The sequence below is a fragment of the Thunnus thynnus genome, chromosome 5, assembly GCF_963924715.1.
Source record: "Thunnus thynnus chromosome 5, fThuThy2.1, whole genome shotgun sequence".
Classification (NCBI taxonomy): domain Eukaryota; kingdom Metazoa; phylum Chordata; class Actinopteri; order Scombriformes; family Scombridae; genus Thunnus; species Thunnus thynnus.
The window spans coordinates 19,973,146-19,995,002 of record NC_089521.1 but is presented as its reverse complement, the minus strand read 5'-3'; the positions used below and the strand labels follow the sequence as shown (position 1 = coordinate 19,995,002).

The 21,857-nt window shown below is 43.7% G+C and overlaps 1 protein-coding gene across 1 annotated transcript; it reads right to left on the bottom strand.

Annotated features, from left to right (window-relative positions):
- Positions 1-334: 334 nt before the first annotated feature.
- smad6b (SMAD family member 6b) lies at positions 335-20,838 on the bottom strand. Its single transcript, XM_067589876.1, has 4 exons — positions 19,309-20,838; positions 16,252-16,308; positions 15,429-15,506; positions 335-1,236 (listed from the first exon to the last, which is right to left on the bottom strand). Exons 1-4 carry the CDS (start codon positions 20,105-20,107, stop codon positions 695-697), a joined length of 1,476 nt encoding a protein of 491 aa, XP_067445977.1. The 5' UTR covers positions 20,108-20,838; the 3' UTR covers positions 335-694.
- Positions 20,839-21,857: the final 1,019 nt, after the last annotated feature.

The following is a 21,857-nucleotide window of genomic DNA, read 5'->3' as shown; positions in this document are numbered from 1 at the left end:
GTTACTGAAATATAAACATCATCGCTTAAGTGCTGAGTCTTTTAAGAAACTCCTCTATGTTCCCATAACTAGTGAATGACCACTATTAATAAACAACAGTGACATGGCAGTTCTTATTTTCTGCATGAAAACATTTAGTTGGACCAGTTTATCTCAGATTTTTATATCCGCTCCCAGGGCGTTGACTGGGAAAATACCTGGCATAAACATCAAATGCCAGTTTCTTCAGAAAATCACATCAGGTATAGTGTCTAAAGAAACCATAAAAATAATGTAGATAGACACTAAATGTGTTGTAAACAAAGAGCTAATGATACAGACCAAACAAAGAGAATTATTATGCGAATACTTTATTATCAATGTGTGAATGGTGTTAGCTTTTTGTCTGGATATTAATAGTATATGAAAACTATACACCAAATCCAGGCTCATCCTAATTTTGCTGTATAATTTCTCAAGTTGGTATTGAAAGATTCTTTATCTTTATATATATTTATATATATAATATATATAAGCCAAAGTGCATTTTCCGTTTTTTCCTCTTGTCCATATACACATTGCACCATACATAAATAATTACATTGTAAAAATGACTCCGTATTTACAAGTATAATATATATTTCATATAATATATAAAACTTTATATTAAATCTAGGTAGATGATATTTGGGATAGTTTGTGGGGTCCGTCTGTGTTATCTATGGTTGTTGAGGAGGATCTCCAGCCAGCAGGGGCAGGAGGTGATGAACTGTCTTGAGTAGCAGGGGCCCCAGCCCTTAGCGAAGCTGATGCGCACACTGTTGGGGTCATAGGGTCCGTCCAGGAGGTCAGCCTCTGTGGTGTGCCTCAGGAGGCACGAACGCTCATAGTCAAACACCTTGATGGAGTAGCCTGGCATCACCTTTCGCACCACCAGAGTTCTGCTGTTAGGCACATCCAGAGTAGGGGAGTTGACAAATATGGGGTGTTCACTGCGGTTATACGCCCAAACGCCGTCCGGCTCTTTGCTGAGGAGGATGCCGTAGCCGATTTTGCCTCGTGTGCGCTGAACGGTGCTGCTGCGGTGTTCCAGGTTGAGCTGGCCCAGGCAGAAGCCCGTGCCCTGAGGTAGATCATAGAAGATGCTGACGGAGTGCTCGTACACTGTGTAGAGGCGACCCACACGTGTGCGGTGCTCCCAGTACGCCACGTTACACCAGTGGCTTTGCTTAGGGGCATCAGGAGACATACTGGCATCTAGAAGAGACAGAAACGGAGAGACACTCATGAAACAAAATATAAACAAAAGCAAACAGGGCTAGTAAAAAGGAAGGCTTAAGTTTTAAGGGATTAACTATCTCTTTTTATTGTTCAGAGCAGATGGTCGCACTATAAATACTGAAGGAGGCATTGTATTGAAATCTAAGCCTTGTATAAATACCACTGCATGCACATCCGTCCAGCACACACACACAAACACACAACCACACAGACACACATGGGCTACTATACATATCCTGGGGGTGGAGGGTGTAGTGAGGTCAGTCCAACTGAAGACCCGCAGTTCCCCTCTCTGCCTCAAGAGGGCACTGTAATGATTAAACACTGACCAGCCAGCACGGAGCCACTCACCGCTGCTCACACATGCACTTTCAAAACAGCTCCTGTTTACTAAAATGAATTCAGGATTATACTCAGTGTTTCCACTGAAAATTGGCAAATAAGCACTTCCAGTGTGTTCGGGGAAGATTGAAAATCTACTAACAACTTTATGAAAATCAGTGTTAAGCCTTTGCACATTTTTACTCAAGTGACAATAAACACAGCTGACGACAAAAACTCTTTTTTCTTTTCGCAGTGGAACAAAGTTGGCATCTCGTTCCCAAACATCTCTGTCCAGTAAATCAGCTTGTTAATCCAGTTTTCATGGCTGCAGTCTGTGAACTCTTTTCAGTGACAGCCCTCAGCACTCCGAAGTGAGTTACTGCTCCCTAGGTAGAGTTCTATCTTCACCGTACTGAGGAGACACACAAGCACTGCCGACTACTTTCAGAGGCTGCTCCAGTCCACACTGCTCATAGCTGTCATACATTTATATTGCTCATAAAATCTGTGGTAGGACGAGAGAAGAGTTGGTTGGTGGATGAGGAATAAAAGGAAGAAAAAGCACAGAGAGTTCCATGAGCTCACATCCGTCTCTTCACCCTTTACTCCTGAAGAATGAGGGTGCCTCTTTCTCCTCTTCCCTCATCTTCCTCACATTCCAGTAGAGTGGGGTTAACGGGAGAGGGCCAGGCAGGGGGTCCCCCTCCCCCTCCACCCAGCTCTTCCCCCTGCTGTGGGCCCAGGGACGGCATTCAGCTCCCTGACAACTTAGCACAAGCCCGTGACCCGCTGACCCCCCAGCCTTCATGCTATCAGCTCCCATTAACTCACACACAGAGTGATGCCATTATTTTGCTTCAGAGAGTCTATTGGCACAGAGGATTTAAAGCCTGGGCTTGTGGCCCCATTCCTTTCAGTCTCTCTGCTCTCAGGGCTTAATGACCGCCCGCCCCATTAACAAACGCCTTTAAGGTGGAGCATCGCAGATCCACACAGCAACAAAATGCCTCGCTCACCTCCCATCCAACTAAACCTTTCTGCTGAGTGACCCACATTAGTAAAGTTTATACAAAGATTAGCAAAAACGTTGACCAGACTTGCACAGACAAAACGCCTGCTGGTTCAAGGCTCTCTGTGTTGTGGAGGGGGAGGAAAAGAGTGAGTGAATGAATGGGGATGTGTGGGGCTGGGGGGTTGGGGGTGGGGGGGGGGGTGGTGGGGGGGAGCTGCAGACAGGCTCTCTGTGTGTTTGCGCACACACTGATGGCTGAAATGACCCCCTCTCTTCAGGGGCCCCAACATGCATGTGCCATTAGTGAATTCCACACTCCAGCTCCTCCACTCTGAGCTCAGCTTTTACTGCAGCGCGGCTCGGCCACACAAAGAACGCAGCCCCAACTTGTTTATGGCCCTCTATTGTCTCAAATCAAATGGAGCCCACACATCAAGGTAAACTCACTTTGAAACTGTGCACACAAACACAAAAGGCCAAATGGCTACCGTCTCCTCCTTTTTAGATGGGGAGCATAAAGCAAAAACAATTTGGTCAACGGTATCTACTTTTCACATGTAGCCTGGAACGAAGGTAGCCAGTAAGACTGCAAAGACCAGGAAGAGGAATGAGCAGGACAAAGGTTAGAAATGTATCTAATGTTAAGCCTGAGCCTCAGGGAAGACAATGAGCACACCATGAGCCAGGCCTTTTCCTGTTGCCCTGTTGTGTTAAGCGTCTACGTGTGCCTGTGCGCACATGTGTATGTTTGGAGTGGGAAGAAAATCAGCCGGTCTGTTTGTGTTTTTGTCCTGAACTTGTGTGTTTTGGCTACGGGGGGCGCTGAGGTGAGAGCTTTGAGAGAAGAACTCATTAGGATCTCTTTAACAGAGCAGAGCTATCACCGATTGGCAGACTGTTTGGATAATATCTCCACAGCAACTACAGCTTTTTTACACTCCAGAGCTTGAGTCGCATGCCCTTCTTCAACTGCTCAGTCTCTGAGTCTTTCAAGGAAAGCCTCGTTTCCTCAGCCATGTTTGGATGTTCTGTAAATGTTTACCTTTTCCAAGAATGATATAAGAGAGTATGGAGTCAAGTTTAATGAGTAAGTCAGGTTTAATTAATAGTATATGACCAGAAACTGATACAGATACAGGCCAGACCAAGATTCAGACCAAACCTTAACGTCAGACATGAAGCGGTGAAGGGAGGGCGTATGACTCCCTCCCTTCTGACCACAGCAGAGACACCCAACTCTCTTCGACACCATGTTGGGCTTTCAGAGGGTCTGCTCAGGGCGGAGCCACGATGGGATGGGAGCAATTACTGGTGCTCTGCATCCATTTAACCCTGCCACCTTTTAACAGCTCCGTTTACCCATTAGAATAGTAGCGCATGTTATTATTGTTATTTTATTCTCAAAAGCCTCTCCTCTTAGTGTCAGTCTCACAGTCGATGGACGCAGCCAGAGTACGGCCGCTACACTTCCTGTTCCTACAGCCAGAGGCAATGATCTGAACATGTGAAGGAGTTAATCAACTCTAATGGCTTATATAGCCAGTCTCAAACTAGTAGTAGCAAAAAAGTGGACATACTTGTGGAAGCTATTTGGTCTACAAAAGGAAATATGTGGAATAAACAGCTACTAGTGTTCTACCAGTATGATAAGGACGGTCTGTATTTGGCTTCCCTTAAGCGTCAAGAAATAAGAAAACAGATTACAACACTCAAAACATAAAAAGCCCACAAATACATTTTATCAAACAGAAAGTAGCCTTGAATGTCTGTATTTGCACGCACTACATGTTGACATACAATCACACAGTAAACACGGATATTTAATAAACACTACTCCAACAGGCAGCATTTGGTGTGCAGAGTTTGATTTCCATAACAAGGCGGGAGCTCCATGGAAACCATGTGAAAATGTTGATTTTTTTCTGTTTCCTTGTGGCCTGTCTGATTGGAGGAATTCAGAGTATCAAACCCAGGACATCAGATCTGACAACAATTCCAGACTTATATATCAGTTCGCTGGAACCCAGAGAGCAAACAGTGACACATGCTTAAGTGCCTCAGAAAGGAAATATCAGCTATAAGTGGTACTGCTTACTGGTAGCATAATTATTCTGCATGAAAAACGTAGGTGTTGGTATGGAGATACTGCTACTACTACTACTACTACTACCACTACTACTACTACTACTAATAATAATAATAATATACTATGATTGTCGTAGGCAAAACAAACCAAATATTTGTTGTAATTATAGCTGTTATTTATAGCATTTTCCTCTATTCTGAGTGAAGTACATGCCATTAACACAGTCCTTGAATATGCCTATGTAGCTTGCCCGAGCCTTTTCCACAGGTTTACATATGGAAAAAAAAAAGCAGAACGCTCTGCAATGAGTTCCCTGCACTTGAGGGCGAGTCTGGATAATTACTACTAAGTACACAGAAATGGGGGCTTGAAAGTTTCAATGGCAATCCTTGATGATCATCCAGTAATGCTTTTAAAGACAGCATGAAAAGGAGTGGGGGAAAAGGGCAGCGGGAGAAGCAGAAAAGAGCTGCCCCGGGGTAAACACAGCTCCGCAGCCTTGGAGTGAGATGAATGGGAGGCCGAGTGTCAGGGACAGGCAGACAAACAACAGCTTCCCCTCCGTGCTAACATCTCCCCACCAAGCTCCGGGGCCACCTCCATTATACTTCATCTCTCCTAATCCGGAGCGGGGAGCAGAGATGAACTCATTCCTCCAAAACTTTGCAGAGGAGGAAGAAAAAAAAAAAACAAAACACTGTTGCCAGTCCCTTTAAGCAGCCCAGTCGAGGGGAGGAGAGCAGCAAGGAGAGGAGGGGGAGCAGCAGTCTCTCATCCTGTGCCAAGGATTAGATTCCCCTCCAGCTATTAGACTCTACCAATGAACTGATAGGCTGGGGGGCTGGGGGGTGAGGAGGGGGACAGGAGGACTCTGTGTGTCCTGTGTGTGTGTGTGTATGTGTGCATTGTGGTTGTGTGTGTGAATATTTAGGACAAACTAATTTTTTTACCCAAACTGACCTGTACATTCCTGTGCATCCCTCCCTCCCATCATTTGTTAGATTTAGACTTTCTTTTACAACTGTAACAACAAAGTGGAACTAAAGCAAAAGCCTCCCCCCTTCTGTTCAGAGTATGGTATGGCTTTAATTCTGTAGACAATGGTTCCTACAGGCCGACTATAACCCCTGTGCAGGCCACATTTAGGCTGGCGTCTGGGCTATCTCTGCCATCAAAGTCGGCTTTATCAGTCAGACACGCTAACTGGAGCTGCTCTTATATGTGTATGGATTTTTCTCCCTGAGGTCTGCCCTTTCTATGCTGATAGAGAGAGAGAGCAAGGGATAGAGAGAGACAGATAGAAAGAGAGAGAGAGAGAGAGAGAGAGATACATGCTGGGAGAAAACACTGTGGGAGCAAAAGGCCTGAGAAACTGAATCCAGTCACCAAGCGTGGCTGGTCACAATGGGAATGCTTTACATTGTCATCTACTTCCTCTCCACTTTCCCTCCGTTTCTGTTTCGGGATGACCCCTTGAGGGAGGAAAAGTGCTGTACCCCTGATAGCAGATAACTAACAGAATCCATAAATTAAATCAATAAATAACAGAGGGTGTAAAAAGCACAGGAAGCTAAGGAGGCTTATATGTGCGCGCGAGTAAGAGGCCGCTGGTTTGAGAGAGAAAGCTTTCTTTTTTCTTTTTATTTTCAAGGGAAGAGAATGTGCTGTTCATTTCCTTCAAGTTTCCTCCAAAGCTTTGCAATGTGTCAGAGACACAGAGCACACAAGTGATGGTGGTGATGCGAGGAGTCCTTCAGGGCATGTAAAAAGCACTGTCAAAACTGTGGGGGATGTTTGTGGATGTCGTATGTACAGGCCGTGTTAAAGGCCGGCGATGTCTGAGAAGAGCACCGAAAGCAAAACACTCAGTGAACATCCTGCTGGGTGGCTGTGCCCTTTCACCTCCCCATACAACCTATCTGTTGGTGTGTGTCTGTGTGTGTCTGTGTGTGTGAGTGTAATCGTGTTTGTTTGCGAGTGTGCGAGGGAGGTTCGAGCCAAGTAGGCTGGAGCGTTTGAGTAGAGGAGACCCTGCACATTCCTGAACTCCCCCTCCTCCTCACTGTGCCTCCTAACTTCCTACTCTGCTTAGGACTGTGGGGGGCGGGGGTGCAGCAAGAAGGTTAGTTCTTTCTTGTCTTTTAAAAGTCTTGCTTGTTTAAATTGTATCATCAAATCAAACATTGTTGGTGCAAAACATTTCTTTTATTTTATTCATACTTTTCTGCCCTATAGTATAAATGATCAGAGTCAACGCACTTCCCTTATGGGAAACGCAAGACCCTATACTGAGAGAGGAAACCAACGTTAGCGGGCCTATATACTCAAGCTATGTCGAAGGCTTGGTTTCAAATGAACAATAACAAGGAACTCTATTATTACGAGTTATATTAGTCTGACTAATTTAAGGCGAAAGGTAGGTATTGGGTTTCCACCGGGCTGGAAGGTGGAGCAGCTATGATGGACATAGTTGCCGTTCAAACAATGGTTTCCTATTGATCGGCCCAGTGGATCAGAGTCTGTGAGGAGAATGTGTTCTGTCAGGATAATGTGGCACCAGAGTTTCTGTTTCAATCACAACACTTGCTGGGCTGTAACCCACACTGCTCCACCGCGGGCATCCAGACACCAGCTCCCCAAACAAAGACAACTGTTTCCCCCATCTCCGACAAGTCAACCCGTTCACAACAAGCAAGACATTCATTAAAAATGCAGGAGTGAACATTTCCAATAATTCACAAAGTCCTTCCCTGTCAACATCTGCAAAAAATCTTGAAGCTAAAGGGAATGGCAGGATTTCATTAAGTAAATTATGTGCTGGCAGTCACAGAGAGGGGAAGAGGGGGAAGCTACAGCCAGACCTCTAATCTAAACCGTACCCTGAAATGCGACAGCCTGACTGCACGTACTGAGCCACACAGCCAAGACTTCAGAATGCACACAAATAAAAGATAAGTAAAACACACATTACAAAAGTAAATATAATTTTCCCTGGGGAATATAGTCAATGAGAATTTTCACATAAGCGTGTTTACAACTTGTAAAAACTACAACTTGCAACAGTACAATTTGCTTTGTCGGGGGCACACATACTTGTACATGCTTAGGAAATAAAATACCTGTGTGTGCAGTGCCTGGTCAGTACGGTAAGCTAAGCCGTTGTAAACAATATATTATCAGCCGTGTTTTCCTAGACTATCACTCAAAAAAAAAAAGGTTTTCTGGGTAGATTTAAAAGGCATCAGCTTTCAGGAACAAGATCAAAGGCTCCAAATTATGTCTATCATACTTGGCCCCATGTTAGGACATGGGAGTGGAATGAAGATATATCTCCAGTAGATCAAGTTCAAGATAAGGAAAGAGAGAAAATCAAGTCCCTGTCTCTCAGTTTACATGTGTACAGTAGAGAGAAAATTAACCAGGCCTGGGTACTCTGGGGTGAGTTTACTGTTCACTCGTCCACAATGAGCTCCTATCATTTCCCTCTAGCTGTAAAAGGCTTGTGTAGAGATGTCGAATGACATGGGCCCCTACAGTTAATCCACACACAGCATTCTGGAGGCTCAAAGAATGCGCTGGCTATTCTGAGTTTTAAAAATACTGACAGCCATAGGTTCAGGCACAACTGTCAATGCTCCTCTGGGGAGGAAGGGAAAAAAATCTTAAATCTATTTTAGCCAGCAATCAGACCACAGGCCTAAATCATAGCTGGCCAAGGCCAGTGTCTGGATTTATAATTGTGGGTAAAATGGTCAGAAAATAAAAACAGCATCTACAACTGGCACCTCCTTCACTACGCTTTGCCAGGCAATGCAAGGCTAGCACATTTACAGTGGCCAGCTCGAATGGAAGTATTGTTCCCCCTCTCAGCCTTGAGAGGAGGCACCATAAAACACTAAACTAACAGTTGGACATTCCATACATTTTTAATGGCATTGCACGCTCTTTATTTGTTGCTGTAACCCTGTGCCCTGAGCTGAATGAATGGCGCTATTGGTAGAGGCGCTATTGGTAGAGGCGGGTGCTGCGCTGCGGTGTGAAGGGAGTGAAGATGGCAACAGCAGCCTTCCGTGAGCACACGACTAGATTAGCTCACTCACTTTGTTTGCTAAGGTAGAATATGGGGCAAAAATTATAGCCTAAGCACACCTGTTATTTCTACTGACTGTACTTTCTATCTGTGTGGTGAGACTTAAAATGAAACACAGTCCACCTTATCCTCGTTGAGCACAGTACGCTCTGTAAATTCAAATGACAAGCACAGCACTGTGAGCTTAGACTCATAGTTATGTATTAGGCTGTAGATTAATCTTTATCTGTGAGCCCTTCAGAAGTTAGTCAAACACCCAGCAGCACTGGCACCACACTGGCTTGCCAAGTGGAGACAGATAAATACTAAGCTCAGCAGGCTAGTTTCTGTTGACATGTAAGGGGTTTCAGGCCTCTCCAAGGACTGCTTTAGATTAGCATGGCTTTCACTCTGCACGTAGAGGTCACATTACCTCACCATGTCTAGGACCTGTGTTGCCAGTGCTGACTGAAAATCATCTCTCAGAGAAAATTCAGTGCAAAAAAATTAAACACAATGACAACATGACTCCCTTCTCTGCATCTATGTGACAAATTAAAAAGTGCTTACTTCTGACTTGCATTTCCGCTGATACAGACAGGCCACACTAAGGAGATTGCTCTACTATAAACCTATAATAAGGGTTGCTGTAATGTTGACTTGGCTCACATCTTCAAGTCCTTTAACTCAAAGAAACTAGAACAAAACGAAAAGATCCCAATCTAATGGTCAGACAACCTATTTGCAATTTGAGGGGAAACAACCTAGACTGCAATCAAATCACTAACAATCAAATGCATACAAACACATACATACCCTCCTATACACAACAACAAACACCTCATATTAATGAACTAATAGGTCATGTAAGCGGTGGGGGACACTACTGAGAATCTTCAAAGTCATAACCCCTGAGAGAAAAAGTTGAAAGTGGATTTCTGACACACCACAGTCTAACAATGCTGAGAAAGGGAAAATGAAAAATGGCCTTATCGCTCTTATCAATGGCTCTTTTTCTATGTGTATGTGTGTTACGTAAGGGGAAACGGAAGCCAGCCTCCCAGGACAGGAACGGATACTTGAGACGAGGACTGTGGGTACAGGCCTCACACTGCTACAGAGAGAATAGAGCACAGGACCCTTCAGGATGTATAGCTACAACCCTCCACCCCCTCACCCTGCTTAAAACGGACTCTGCAAACTGGACATGACAAACGGGTGAGGAGAGCCCCCTTATGTCCCCTGAGATGCTGGCCTTCTCTTCAACATTCCTCAGTCTCCCCCCACTGTCAAAGGGGCAATTCACCGCCTTGCACTGCTACAAAACCCAGGCAGCTTTTTAAAACAGGATGTTTGTCTGAGGCCTCCTTCCCCTCAAATAAACAATCCGCAAAACCTGATTTCGGGAGGCAGGGTGGAAGCACTCGAGTCACATTATTTCCACATCCCGTATCCTGGAGCACTGGGGCTCCTGAGGGAGTGTGGGCGGCGAGGCGCTGGGAAGGCTCAGGGCTGCGGTGGAAACCTGAGGCCATGTGCCAGGCTGCAGGGGGAGATGAGCCCTGGCTGCATCACTCTCTGTGGGATGGAGGAGGGGGGGGATCATGCCTAGGGGTAGGGAGGGGGACAGAGCCCACATGCTGATGCAGTTGTCACCCCATCAGACCATACCTCTCACTGAGCACTTCAAAGTCAGAGTACTGCTGCAACATCAAGATGGGAAATAGATATGCTGTAAATACTAAACACACTACCCTACAAATAAATTATTAGTGGCTCACTGAATATAACGGTTCCTGAGTTGTACAGGGCAACTATAAATTAATTATTTGGCTCTGAATTTGGGTGTGTTGTAAATGATGTCAGCTATATTATGTCACTCAGCGTCACACTTAAGCTCAGCAGAGAAAAAAAATAGAGCACAACTTAAAAGAGCCATCCATAAAATACCAAAGCCACCGCAATGAACTAAATAGATGATCTAATACGGAAAAACATAATGAGACACTTCTGCGCAAATTAGAGGTGCAATCTATCCCAAATATTTTCACATGTGTACAGTAGATATGCTATTTAATTTGTTCCTTTAGCAGAAGCGGAATCACATGCCTTCAAAGTCAGATCAACAAGTACGGGCCCAGTCTAATCTGCTTTAATCAAGAGACGCATCACATGCCTTGATTAGACTGTCTAATTATTCCATGCATTTCCACTGTCTCTGACACAGACAGAGGGAATGGTTTAATGCTTAGTGCTGGCCTCTTCCTGACACAGACAGGCAGGCTGTGATTAGTATTGACTGCACAATTCAATTTGCTTTGCTTTTCTGTGTGAAAGTATGCAGGCATGCATCTGGACTCATACGAGGACCCAAAGGAAGAAACAGAGACTTAAAAATGTATAAACAAAACCTTTACAGATGCCTGTTTGCCGTCCTAGCACCTGCGCACAGTACACCGCAATTTCCCTGAGCAATCTGTTTTGTGACTCACATGAAGCCCTTCCCATCTATCTACTAACTGCCTTGTTCTGCCTGGAAGAATCAGTCAATAACAGAGTGGACCTGACACAGTGCCTGTCTGCAGACAAGACAGGCGGAGAGACTGCGCTGGCCTTTCCTCCGGAGACAGGCAGGCAGACGTAGGAGAATCTGGTATGATTACTGTGTGGGAACCCTGACTACCTGCTGATGTCCTCTTCCCTTCAGTAAGAGCAACAGCACTCTGTGCAATCCATGTCCAGCAACTTTCAAACTTTCCGCTCCTCCTGTCCAACTTTCCTACATTCTCAGGAAGGGGAAGAAAAGAGGAACTTAAAAAAAAAAAGGGACAGTGACTCAGGTCACTTTGCATGTCCTCTGGTCGCTTGACCCAGTGAATCCGAGGGAGCCCCTCTATTCACACCGGTGATGTCAACTCGCACCAACATGAGCGTGTACACACAGTGTTATGCTGACAAATTCCAATGGGTAGATTGAGGACACAACCTCTGATGAGTCAAGAATGTAGGCAGACTGGAGCCATGATCTTACAGTGCACACAGGGCAGGACGGCGTCATTCATTGTGCACATCAAACAATGACACATCACTCTAACAAAGACCATATCCACAATGATTTACATTCTGAAGTTGCATCTCGGTACACTTCCTCACATTCAGAGTAAGACCTGGCCAAAGCAGCATTATGATGAAGAAGTGTCAAACATGAAGAGCCCCCTATCAGTGTGTTTACATGGACTCCAGTAACCGGGTTACTCAGAGAAACCAGGTTCTGCAGGTAATCGGAGAACGCGTTTACATGCCCTGTAGTAATCTGGTTGCAGCAGATCAGTCAATCAGATTTCTGTGTGTGTGTGTGTCGGAGCAGACTGACAGTACAGTGAGAGAAGAGGCAGACAGACAGAGCGGAGTGTGAATGTGTATTAATTGAACATATAGTCAAATGTTGAGCGGTGGAAACTACCATATATAGGCTTCTGCAAGCTGCTTTGTGTCAGTTTCTATTTCAGTAGGACTTTGCCTGTATACATGGCCAAGAGATCAGCTTTCTCCTGGAGAAATCTAGCTGAAATCAGGTTTCCTTAATCCCCTGCCCCGATTATGATAACCAGGTTTCTCGTTTACATGATATTTAAGGAACCAGCTTGCAGGAGAAAGCCTACTGTAACCCTGTTACTCAGGTGCATGTCAACGCACTGAATGTTAGAGACAATGTGACTGACATAATAAAGTCAATGTGTAGGGGGGGAAAAGGCTCTCAGACAGTCATACAGGAAGCAATGAGACCTGCTTCAAAGGGTTTAACTCTGATGTCCACACGACGAGGCCCAGGCAGTGAGGAAACAGGTGTGCAGGCAGACTGGGAGGGCAGCACAGGCAAAGGCACATTCCCTCGCACACATAGTACTAAGGTATATTATGTATGTACAGGCTTTAAAGCTGGGTCCACTCATGACGTAAACAGACATCACAGGGTGCCTACTGGGGCTGTCTTTCTCCCATACTGCGACACAGCCATGTGTAAATAAATCTCTGTGAATGGTCCAAATGTCTATGACCAGATAATACAATAATGCATGGCTAAGAACATTTCAGCAAGTTAAACAACTTCAAGAATCAACCCGAGGGAATCAGAGAAATGCATCTGCACTTAAATGTAACTGTAATATTAACTTCACAACATGCAGTGTATTGATTCAAATATACTTCTTGTATCAAGAAAGGTATCAAATAATCTAAAACCAGTGGAGAAGTATTTTTCCAGTTCCCTTGAATATATTCTGTATATTAGTTGAAGTTGTTGAACGAGCTTGACCAAACCAACCAGTTCTGATCAGTTTTTCTGCCATTGTGTGATGCAGAAGAATGCACAGCGAGTATTTCTGTAGCCCTGGGCTGCAAACTGTAGTTGATTATTTGACTACACCCCACCTACCCACCCATTGCCCCCCAGACTTGCTTTTAAGAGGTTTACTTGTTCCTGTATCAGGGCTGGAGTCTGGATCCCATACAACTCCGGTTACACACAGTCACTTGCTACCCAAGCTGCAGGGGGATTCACAGAGAATGTCATCTCCAGGTCAGCAGCATGTTCAACACAGTATAACTTGACAATATGCATTACAAGCCTGTATCTTAAAGCTGAACTAAGCAGGCTATATAAGGAGGCTCTCTGGCTCTCTGTCTTATGATGACCAAAAATGCTCTGACAAATAAGTGCAAATACTTGGTGGAGAAACTGTATCGTTGACAAGATGCCGACGGTTTGTTTCACTCAACATGTATCTAATACCAACCACATATGAACATACTGTCCAAACTGCGCAAAAATGATCAGAATCAAACTGGCTTCACAAATTAGCTCACAGCACAGAAAAACTACCACCCTGTGGTGCACTGGTCATTCTCTTTCCAAAGTCCAAGTTGCTGAGTGTGTCACGGCCAAAAGAGAATGATCCGGCCCAGCCTGTACAAGCAGCAACACAGTTGGAAGAAACCAAAGCCTAGCATGTCTAGATCCTCCCTCCTCACCACAGTCTCTGAGGAATTGTGGTGCGCGCTCTGACAAGCCCCTCATTTGTTGACTCAGGGAGTGTCGCCGGGCCATGCTGAGGTGGTGACAGCATGTGTACTAGGGAGGAGGGGGCCCTTGCTGACTGAATACTTCACTGCCAGGTAGCCATGTCAACTGCTCAGTGTCCAGGCCTCTGAGCCATGGCAGACCCTTGAACAGGAAATGCTGTCCTCTGCAAGCCCCGAAATGAGGGCTCTGACTCCATGTCCACATAATACTATGCACGCTGGCTGCAGCCCTAATGTGAAGGGGGAGGCATGCTCACTCTGTGCCATGAGAAAGGAGTGTTTCATTTCAAATCAGAGGACAGGACTGTTTCTACTCGCTTCCTTTGGTGTGGCCCCATTCACAGGAGCAACTCCATTTCCCTGAACCCACCCCTCCCCGCAGCCCACTTACAGCCAAGCTAGATAGAGTTGTACGTGTGAGTGTGTGTGCACATGCATGTGCACAAGTATGTGTGCTTGTGTGTGTTTCTGAGCGAGCTTGGATCTTATTACAGTTTGATCCCACTCAAATATTTCTGAAAGAAAAACAGAGGAGGGGAGGCCGGCTCTGTGGCCAACACACACGCCCCGCTGAACCTCTGCACCGCTCACAATGAAACCTTTATCTATAAAGCTTGGACTGTTCATAATGGCCTTTAATGAGAAGGAATAAAGCACAACATCAAAATGAAATTACCTTTGTAAGTTTGCCTATTCATCCAGATACACTCCACAGCTATGCAGAATACAGTGCTGAACTGTTATTAAAGTACACTCTTAAAGAAATATACTTCCCTTTAGTTTTTTTTCCCAGCTAGACTATGTCAAAGCCTGAAAACAGGACAATGCAACACTCAACAAAGTGCTCTGTGAATTCATGTATTCTACTATTCTGCCTTTATTAAGAGACACAGGGGAACAAACGCATCAGGATGAGACACTAATCTCTTATTTACATATTAACATAGTCCCATGCCACTATATATTGTAGGTAAAATAGGTTCTTCACTGCTCAAACATTATAAATTAATCATAGAGCCAAACCCCTAATTTGTGTAAAAATGATCTTCCCCAAGTGGATAACTTTGTCATTGAGTTATTTTTATCCTGCAGAATACTAAATCTGATACTTGGGCAAATGGTGCCTTAAGTGGAAGCTGAAAAATGTTTCCTTAGTCCCTCTTGATTCAAGCTAGTATGTGTCCAATACCAGAACTTCAGCTGCTCAGACATGTATTGAAAGCCAAGTAAAAAAAAGGATTACAGTTCAAACTTAGTACCTAAAAAATGTCATTAAAAGGAAAGAAACCATATTCATTTCTACGTACTGCATGTCAAACCAACATTTGACCATCCAAACCTATACAGTCTGTCTACTGTGCCAACAAAAAGCAAATACCATCTACTGTTACAAAACGTACAGCATAACATTAAAGACAAACAAACCTTAAAGTTCTGTGAGAAAATGAAGTCCTTATTTGACAAATTACCTCAATATTTACCGACCCAGATCCTCTGGGATGATAAACTTCTGGTAATCATTAATTTCTAAAATCAGTGTTTCGGAAATAAGCTCCTTATTTGGAGACTGACGGCAGTTAGATAAACACACCCACCTGAGAATTCCCCTGGTGTGATGTTTGGTGAGCTGGCTGCCTCAGTTTCAGTGTAAGACAATGTGGAGTCTGACAGATCTGTAGGGAATAAAACAGAAATCAGCGTTTCATCTCTTGACGGTGACAACCGCCACTCTGAACTCTCACTATTCCTCAGGTCTATCAGTCTCAGTGGACACTTCTTTGTAATGTTGGCATTTCTCCATAAATCTTTTCCTTATTTTTTTCATTAAAACATGAAAATCATTGTTATTTAGTGTCAATATCATGTTCCCAATCCACCAAAGACTATCATCCCACTGTGGGTAACATGGCAGCTTCATTAAGAGGCTTTACCTGATGACATCCCCTCCAAATGCCGCCAGAAACCTCAGCTGTACTCAGGCTTGCAGCCCCAGCTAGCAGCCAGGCTCCAGAGTCCCAGCAGCCCACAGTACATACTACCTACACTGGCTCTGGCTGGCATTCTGACATTATGCCACATGCTGGCCTAGGTCTCATCTCAAAGCTACCACGCGAATTGCCAGTCACTGTGCCCAATTATGGCCATTAAAATTCCCCACATTGTTTTATTCCTGCTTCTTCTTTCAGATAATCCTGTAAAGCCAAGGTCTAAAAACAAGAGACTGACCCTGCAGTTTGCAAGTTCCATTACAGATGTTATAATAAATATTAAAGAACGGATGATAAATTAAGTGATTACAGTTGTACGTCTAACTGGTTACAAGTGACAGCACAGAGGCTATAATTTTAACAGCAGAATTCAGATGAACATCAATAACTGGGGATGAAATAGAAGGAATGATTCAGGTTTGTCACTTACCCAGTGGCTTGTGTTCTTCATTAGGGGAAAGCCTCGAATAAGGAGGTGGGGGTGACTCTGTAACACAAAACAGTCATGTCAATAACCTAATAAAGTGAAGAAATGCTATTCAAAAGATATCAATGTCATTTAAACTTGAATTAATTGATATGGGTTCTAAAAACATCTATCTAATAATTCTTAGGTGATGTTTGCATACATTGGACTAGTATAGTGTAAGAAAAAAAATGCATGTTAAGAAGTTAAAAGGCTCCAACGCTGGCGTAAGTGTCTTGCGGGCTGATAAAGCTGGTCAGTGAAGGAACAGTGACTACTTTGTAGCGCAAATCTTGTACTTCCTATGCTCCTCTTTGCACGTACTATGTAAAGACTCCTGTCTGATAATGTTTGATATTACAGCAATAAAACGTTAAGCAAACATTGTTTACTACATTATGTTCTGTGTGAAGTCACAGTCATCAATCTGTAATAGAAACAAAAAGAGACATGTCTACACAACAAAACTCAAGCCAGAATAAAGCTTCAAGTTTACAGTTTCATTTCAGATTAGTTATCAGACTACATCTTAACTTTTAGGCTTTGTGCCCACCCAACAGAGTTAAATCATTTTGTTTAATTAAAGCTAATTAAAAACATAATGAAACTAACAGAAATCTACACATTATCTGCTGTTATTTAAGGACATAATATTTAACTAAAGCAGCCATTACTACAACCACAGAGACTAACCATAACTTTTAGTTAGTAGTTTATTGAATCAAGAGTAAATCTCTGCTTTTTAACTTCACTGTGTTCAGAGACCTTGATTTTATCTAATAAGAAGAGGAGGAATGAAGAGAATAACTTGCACAAGAGGGAAAGCAGAGGAAAGAAAACTTTGTGAGCACACTGTGACCTCGCCTACAGGGAAAAGGGGAAGGAGAAAAGCATAATAGCAGCGGGTCCTTTAAGAGTGGCGGCAGTAATTGCCAGGATCTGAACTCAGTCACTCAGATACACAGCTAGTCAGTCTGGCGCCAGTAGTATGCAAACTGTATATTATCACCACTCCTTCACCTAAATAGCATGAGGGGACCTCCTTAGGACAAAAGGGCTTTTAAGGCGCAACTTGAAACTGATCTCATTCGAAAAGTATAATGCCTGGCAATATAAAAGGAAAAAGTTTTGGTCCACTTAAATGCAAGCTCTCTGCCACACATTACATGCTGGTTTATTCTTTAGAAATCTCTCACACAAAACATAAACCAGCAGTTTATTTTCAAATCATTTTAGAATCAAACAGAAGCAGACTGAACTGCAGTTAAAAAAAACTTGTTTTTAGGCATGTTTCAAGTTTTACAAGAGATTAAAATGTTTTCCAGTTAAGATCTATTTTATGTATTGAATGCTGTTCTTATATAATTCTATGTATCTTACTTCCCCATTTACAAACAATGTCAAAACCAGTAATTAAGGTCTTGATTCAAAGCCCCCCCTCTTGAATAGCATGAAAGAAATACCAGCTCTATCGGCCACGCATGAGCGCATGTGAGCTATGTCTACTACGAGCCTTAGTCCCAATATGGGGTATGTGCCCCTCTCCCTCTTCTTACAATTCATCTTGCTAGTTTTAGTGGAGAGAAACTCACACATCACAGTCTCACATCCACTTCAGCAGGGGGAACAAACTTCTTACACCTTCTACCTAACACAATCTCTTCAAACTAACAAACACCATGATTTACTGACAACCCTGGAGCTCTATATAAACAGTTCTGATCAGGTCAGACAGCATGGTGGGACAGGAGGGCCAAAGCTGCATCAGTTTACTACATTTGCGCGCTATGAATTATGATATTGTTGGACTTATGACTTTGAAGTGCCTGTCACAGCCAGCTGGCTCTAGTAAACATGGATGTTATGGAAAATCCACCTCCTGTGCCAGTGAGAAGACAGAAATACTGACGCTTGCATCTTTACACGATACCACGCGTTGTCATCGGGTCAACAGGGTCGAGTGGCCCAGCGTTTAAGGTTTGCCAAATCACAGGCCTGCCCCCTGCCAAAATTTAATCTGTTTAATATAGGTCAGGGAGGTTCTGCCATAGATAGCTCATTGATTGTGAAGATAAAGCTCTATTCTCTACCACAACACCAACTACACTGACCTATGGCACCAGATCTAAATCTCTAAGTGAGTCTATACGATCATATACATGTTTACATTCTTGATGGTTTGACCTACCTGGCAATAAACCTGAAACCACCAGAGGTAAGAACTCAAACACAGCCATAATAACAATCTAACTGGACGCAATGAAATGTTCAGACATGCTAAAGATGCCATGTGCTAAAAGTTATTAGGGACTGAATTAAATACTTTAACTTAGAAGACCTGGAAGAACTGCTGCAGTCCAAACAAACACACTCCTCACTCATTGTGAGGCCCAGATGTTGAAGGCCAGTGTGAGCGATGTTCTGGTGTAGCACTGACAAAAACTGTCTATCAAGGGGAATCTTTAAATGGGACATCAGACTGATTGAATATTTTCAAAGCATTGTGGTAAAATGTTCCCGCATGGGACAATATTTACACATTTATGTGGCATCAAATCTACCTCAGCTCATATCCTTTGCTCAATGTGAGATTATTGTTCACCTTGCTATATGGATGACTTCTGCAATCATTAACTACTTAATCAAATGGCCACCCTTTCTTTCTATATGAATGAATGTAAGCCAAGCAAATAAAACAAGGTTGTAGAGTTCATTTCTGCCATGTAACTGTCAATATGACCTTTTCAGTTGTCTTAATAATCATGTGACTATTTAAATGCACATTGATAGGCATAATTATTGAGCTGTATCTGCAGGGTTTACTTGCATGTTTGTTTCGATAGACGTCAAGATATCTTTAAAAAAAAACCTGAAAAGGGATAGACAAGAGAGTAAAAGAACACCTGTACCTTATGGTCATCTGTTAATGGACTACTTGGTGACACCAAGCAGCAACATCTAGAAGAGCCTGTCTGGTGCTACAAACAAACACAGTTTGTGTGTCCCGGTAGATAACCTTACCTGGCCCACAGAGCCGGCTGTAGTGATAGGGATTGCAGCATACTGACGGACTGTCCAGGGCCCCAAAGCTCTTACACTCACAGAGCGGTTTGAGCTGGGCCGAGTGCTGGAGGTCGGACCAGCGGTACAGTTTACATACAAGGAGCTGTGGAGATGCCACATGGCCGCCCAACCTCAGCTCTGTCCGAGAAACCATAACACAGTCGCTCGGCATCCCTCCTCTGGACTCCACTGCCTCTAGTAAGGTATCCAGCGCCTTTTCCTTTAGCCTTTTTAAAAGAGAGTATGTGGCTGATTTCAGCTCTTGCTCTAACACCGCACGTGGCATCGCCTCCTGCGCCTCAGGAGAGCCGCTGTCCCGTGGTCCAAGGTTCCTCAACACGAAGTGACACGAGCCCGGATCCCTGGTACCCTGAGCCGTCTCTGGACCCCTGAGCTCGGAGTGGTCCCGGTCTTTAAATAAGCAGCACGTCACAGTCCTGCATTCGCTGTCCTGTATGGAGCGGGGGCTCCCCTGCTCCTGGACGCACACCGCACCCCCATCTTGGTCCGACGTGACCCCCAAGCCGCTGTTCTCCACGGGGCTCCGGGTGCACACACCCCCTATGTCCCCCACAAAAGACCCGCTAGGGGTCATCGGTCTGAGCTCCGTTTTGGGAATTTTCTCTGGGTTGTTGCCGAACAGATCGTCCCTACAGCCCTCACTAGTTTTGCCATTTCCATCTTCCCCTTCTTTATCTGGGATCAAACGGCTTCTCCAGAGTCGCCGCACAAGACCTGAGCGTTTCGTCCTGAACATACGACAACTTGAAAATCTATATGGGGGTTTTATTCTTGTACGGATATCCGAATATTACAGATACTTCTACGGTCGTTGCAAAACATTAATGTCTGTGAAATGCCGTGCAACGCATGCACAGCCAACTGACGAGCATTGGTGGCAAAACCGCAACATTAGAGTGAAGGCTATTTTGTCGCATCTACAACAACAAAACCGCGCAATAAATGCACTGCAGCATTCCGATCAAAATGCATGAATTAACCGACTATACTGTAAATAATCAAGCGGCTCAAATTGTGACTTATTATCCCGGATCGCTGCGGAATGGACTGTTTATATATTTGCTACGAACGAATAAAAAAGGTAGAATACATAATAACATAACATAATATACTTTGTAACATAATCCAAAGCCAGCAACCTTCAGCCCAAGACGGCAACTCGCAGCCTGAAACAGTTTCGGACTTTTAACGACCTCAAATCTACTTTCTATACCGATACGTTCAGCATAGGGTACTTCGAGGCGATTTAATCCCAATAAATGCACTAGAAGTCAGGATCCTTGTCTTCTTCTTCAGATGTCAGTGCACTTCTGTTTTTTGTTTTTTTTTTACAATCCCAACAAAATATCCATGCGAGCTGAAACTACATGAAGAGGATCAATCCCGGTGCTGAATCGCACTCCTGCTTCTCTACTCAGACCTAAACCAAACTGCAACCCAGATCCCTTTCTTTCTCTGTTTCTCTGTCTTTTTCTTTTTTTCCCCCCCTCTTCCTCACTCACACACACACACACACACCACACACACACCACACACACATACACACATACACACACACACACACACACACACACACACACACACACACACACACACACACGGGGCCCCCGAGGAGAGCGGTGGAGCCATTGGCTGACTACCATCATGTGCTAGTCTAGACACTTTGGCGGCTGTGAGCTGCACTGATTGTTGCGCAAACAAGGTTTCTATGGAGGACGAAAAATGACTCAAGTATACATAAATAAATGCATAAATAAATAATTAAATACATAAATAAATAAAATACATAGATTTTAGTCATAAAAAAAGGACATAAATAAACATCTTGAAGGTATTTAAATACATTTCCATACATCAACTTTTATTTAGGCTATTTCTGTTTCTACATTTCTTTATTTCTGTATTTCTTCATTTATTTATTTCTGTATTTCTACATTTCAATATTTATTTATTTCCACATTTCTTCATTTCTTTATGTCTTTGTCTATATGTAATAAGGTAGGAGGTCCTAACCCCACTCAATGCAGGATTGGTTATAGAGGTGTGATCATTTTGGCTGTACTACTACTACCTTGGCTTGACAGCTGTGATTGACAGCCACCCTCAAACCTCTGTCAGATGTACCAGACGAACTGAGTGACCACAGCAGTTTCTGAAGGATGTCGCTAATGTACGCCTTCATTTGTGATTCACTATCAGGATTTTTAAACTGAAATAGAGCTGTTGTTGACTGTTCTTACAAATACTGAGGGGCCTTCTTCGCATTTTGTTCAGTAAGTTAGTCATTTTTGTCTTGTGTTAGCTAGCTAGCTAACCTTAGCCCACTGTAAAACTCATAGCCTAGTAGGGCAACAGTTATTTGCTTATAAATTACATTTTGAGTTGGCAAGACCATACTTTTATTCAACCTACAAAACCATATTTTAATGTAAATATTAAACGTATCAGCCAGCCATACTGTTCTTGAAAAAGCTTTGTAATTAACA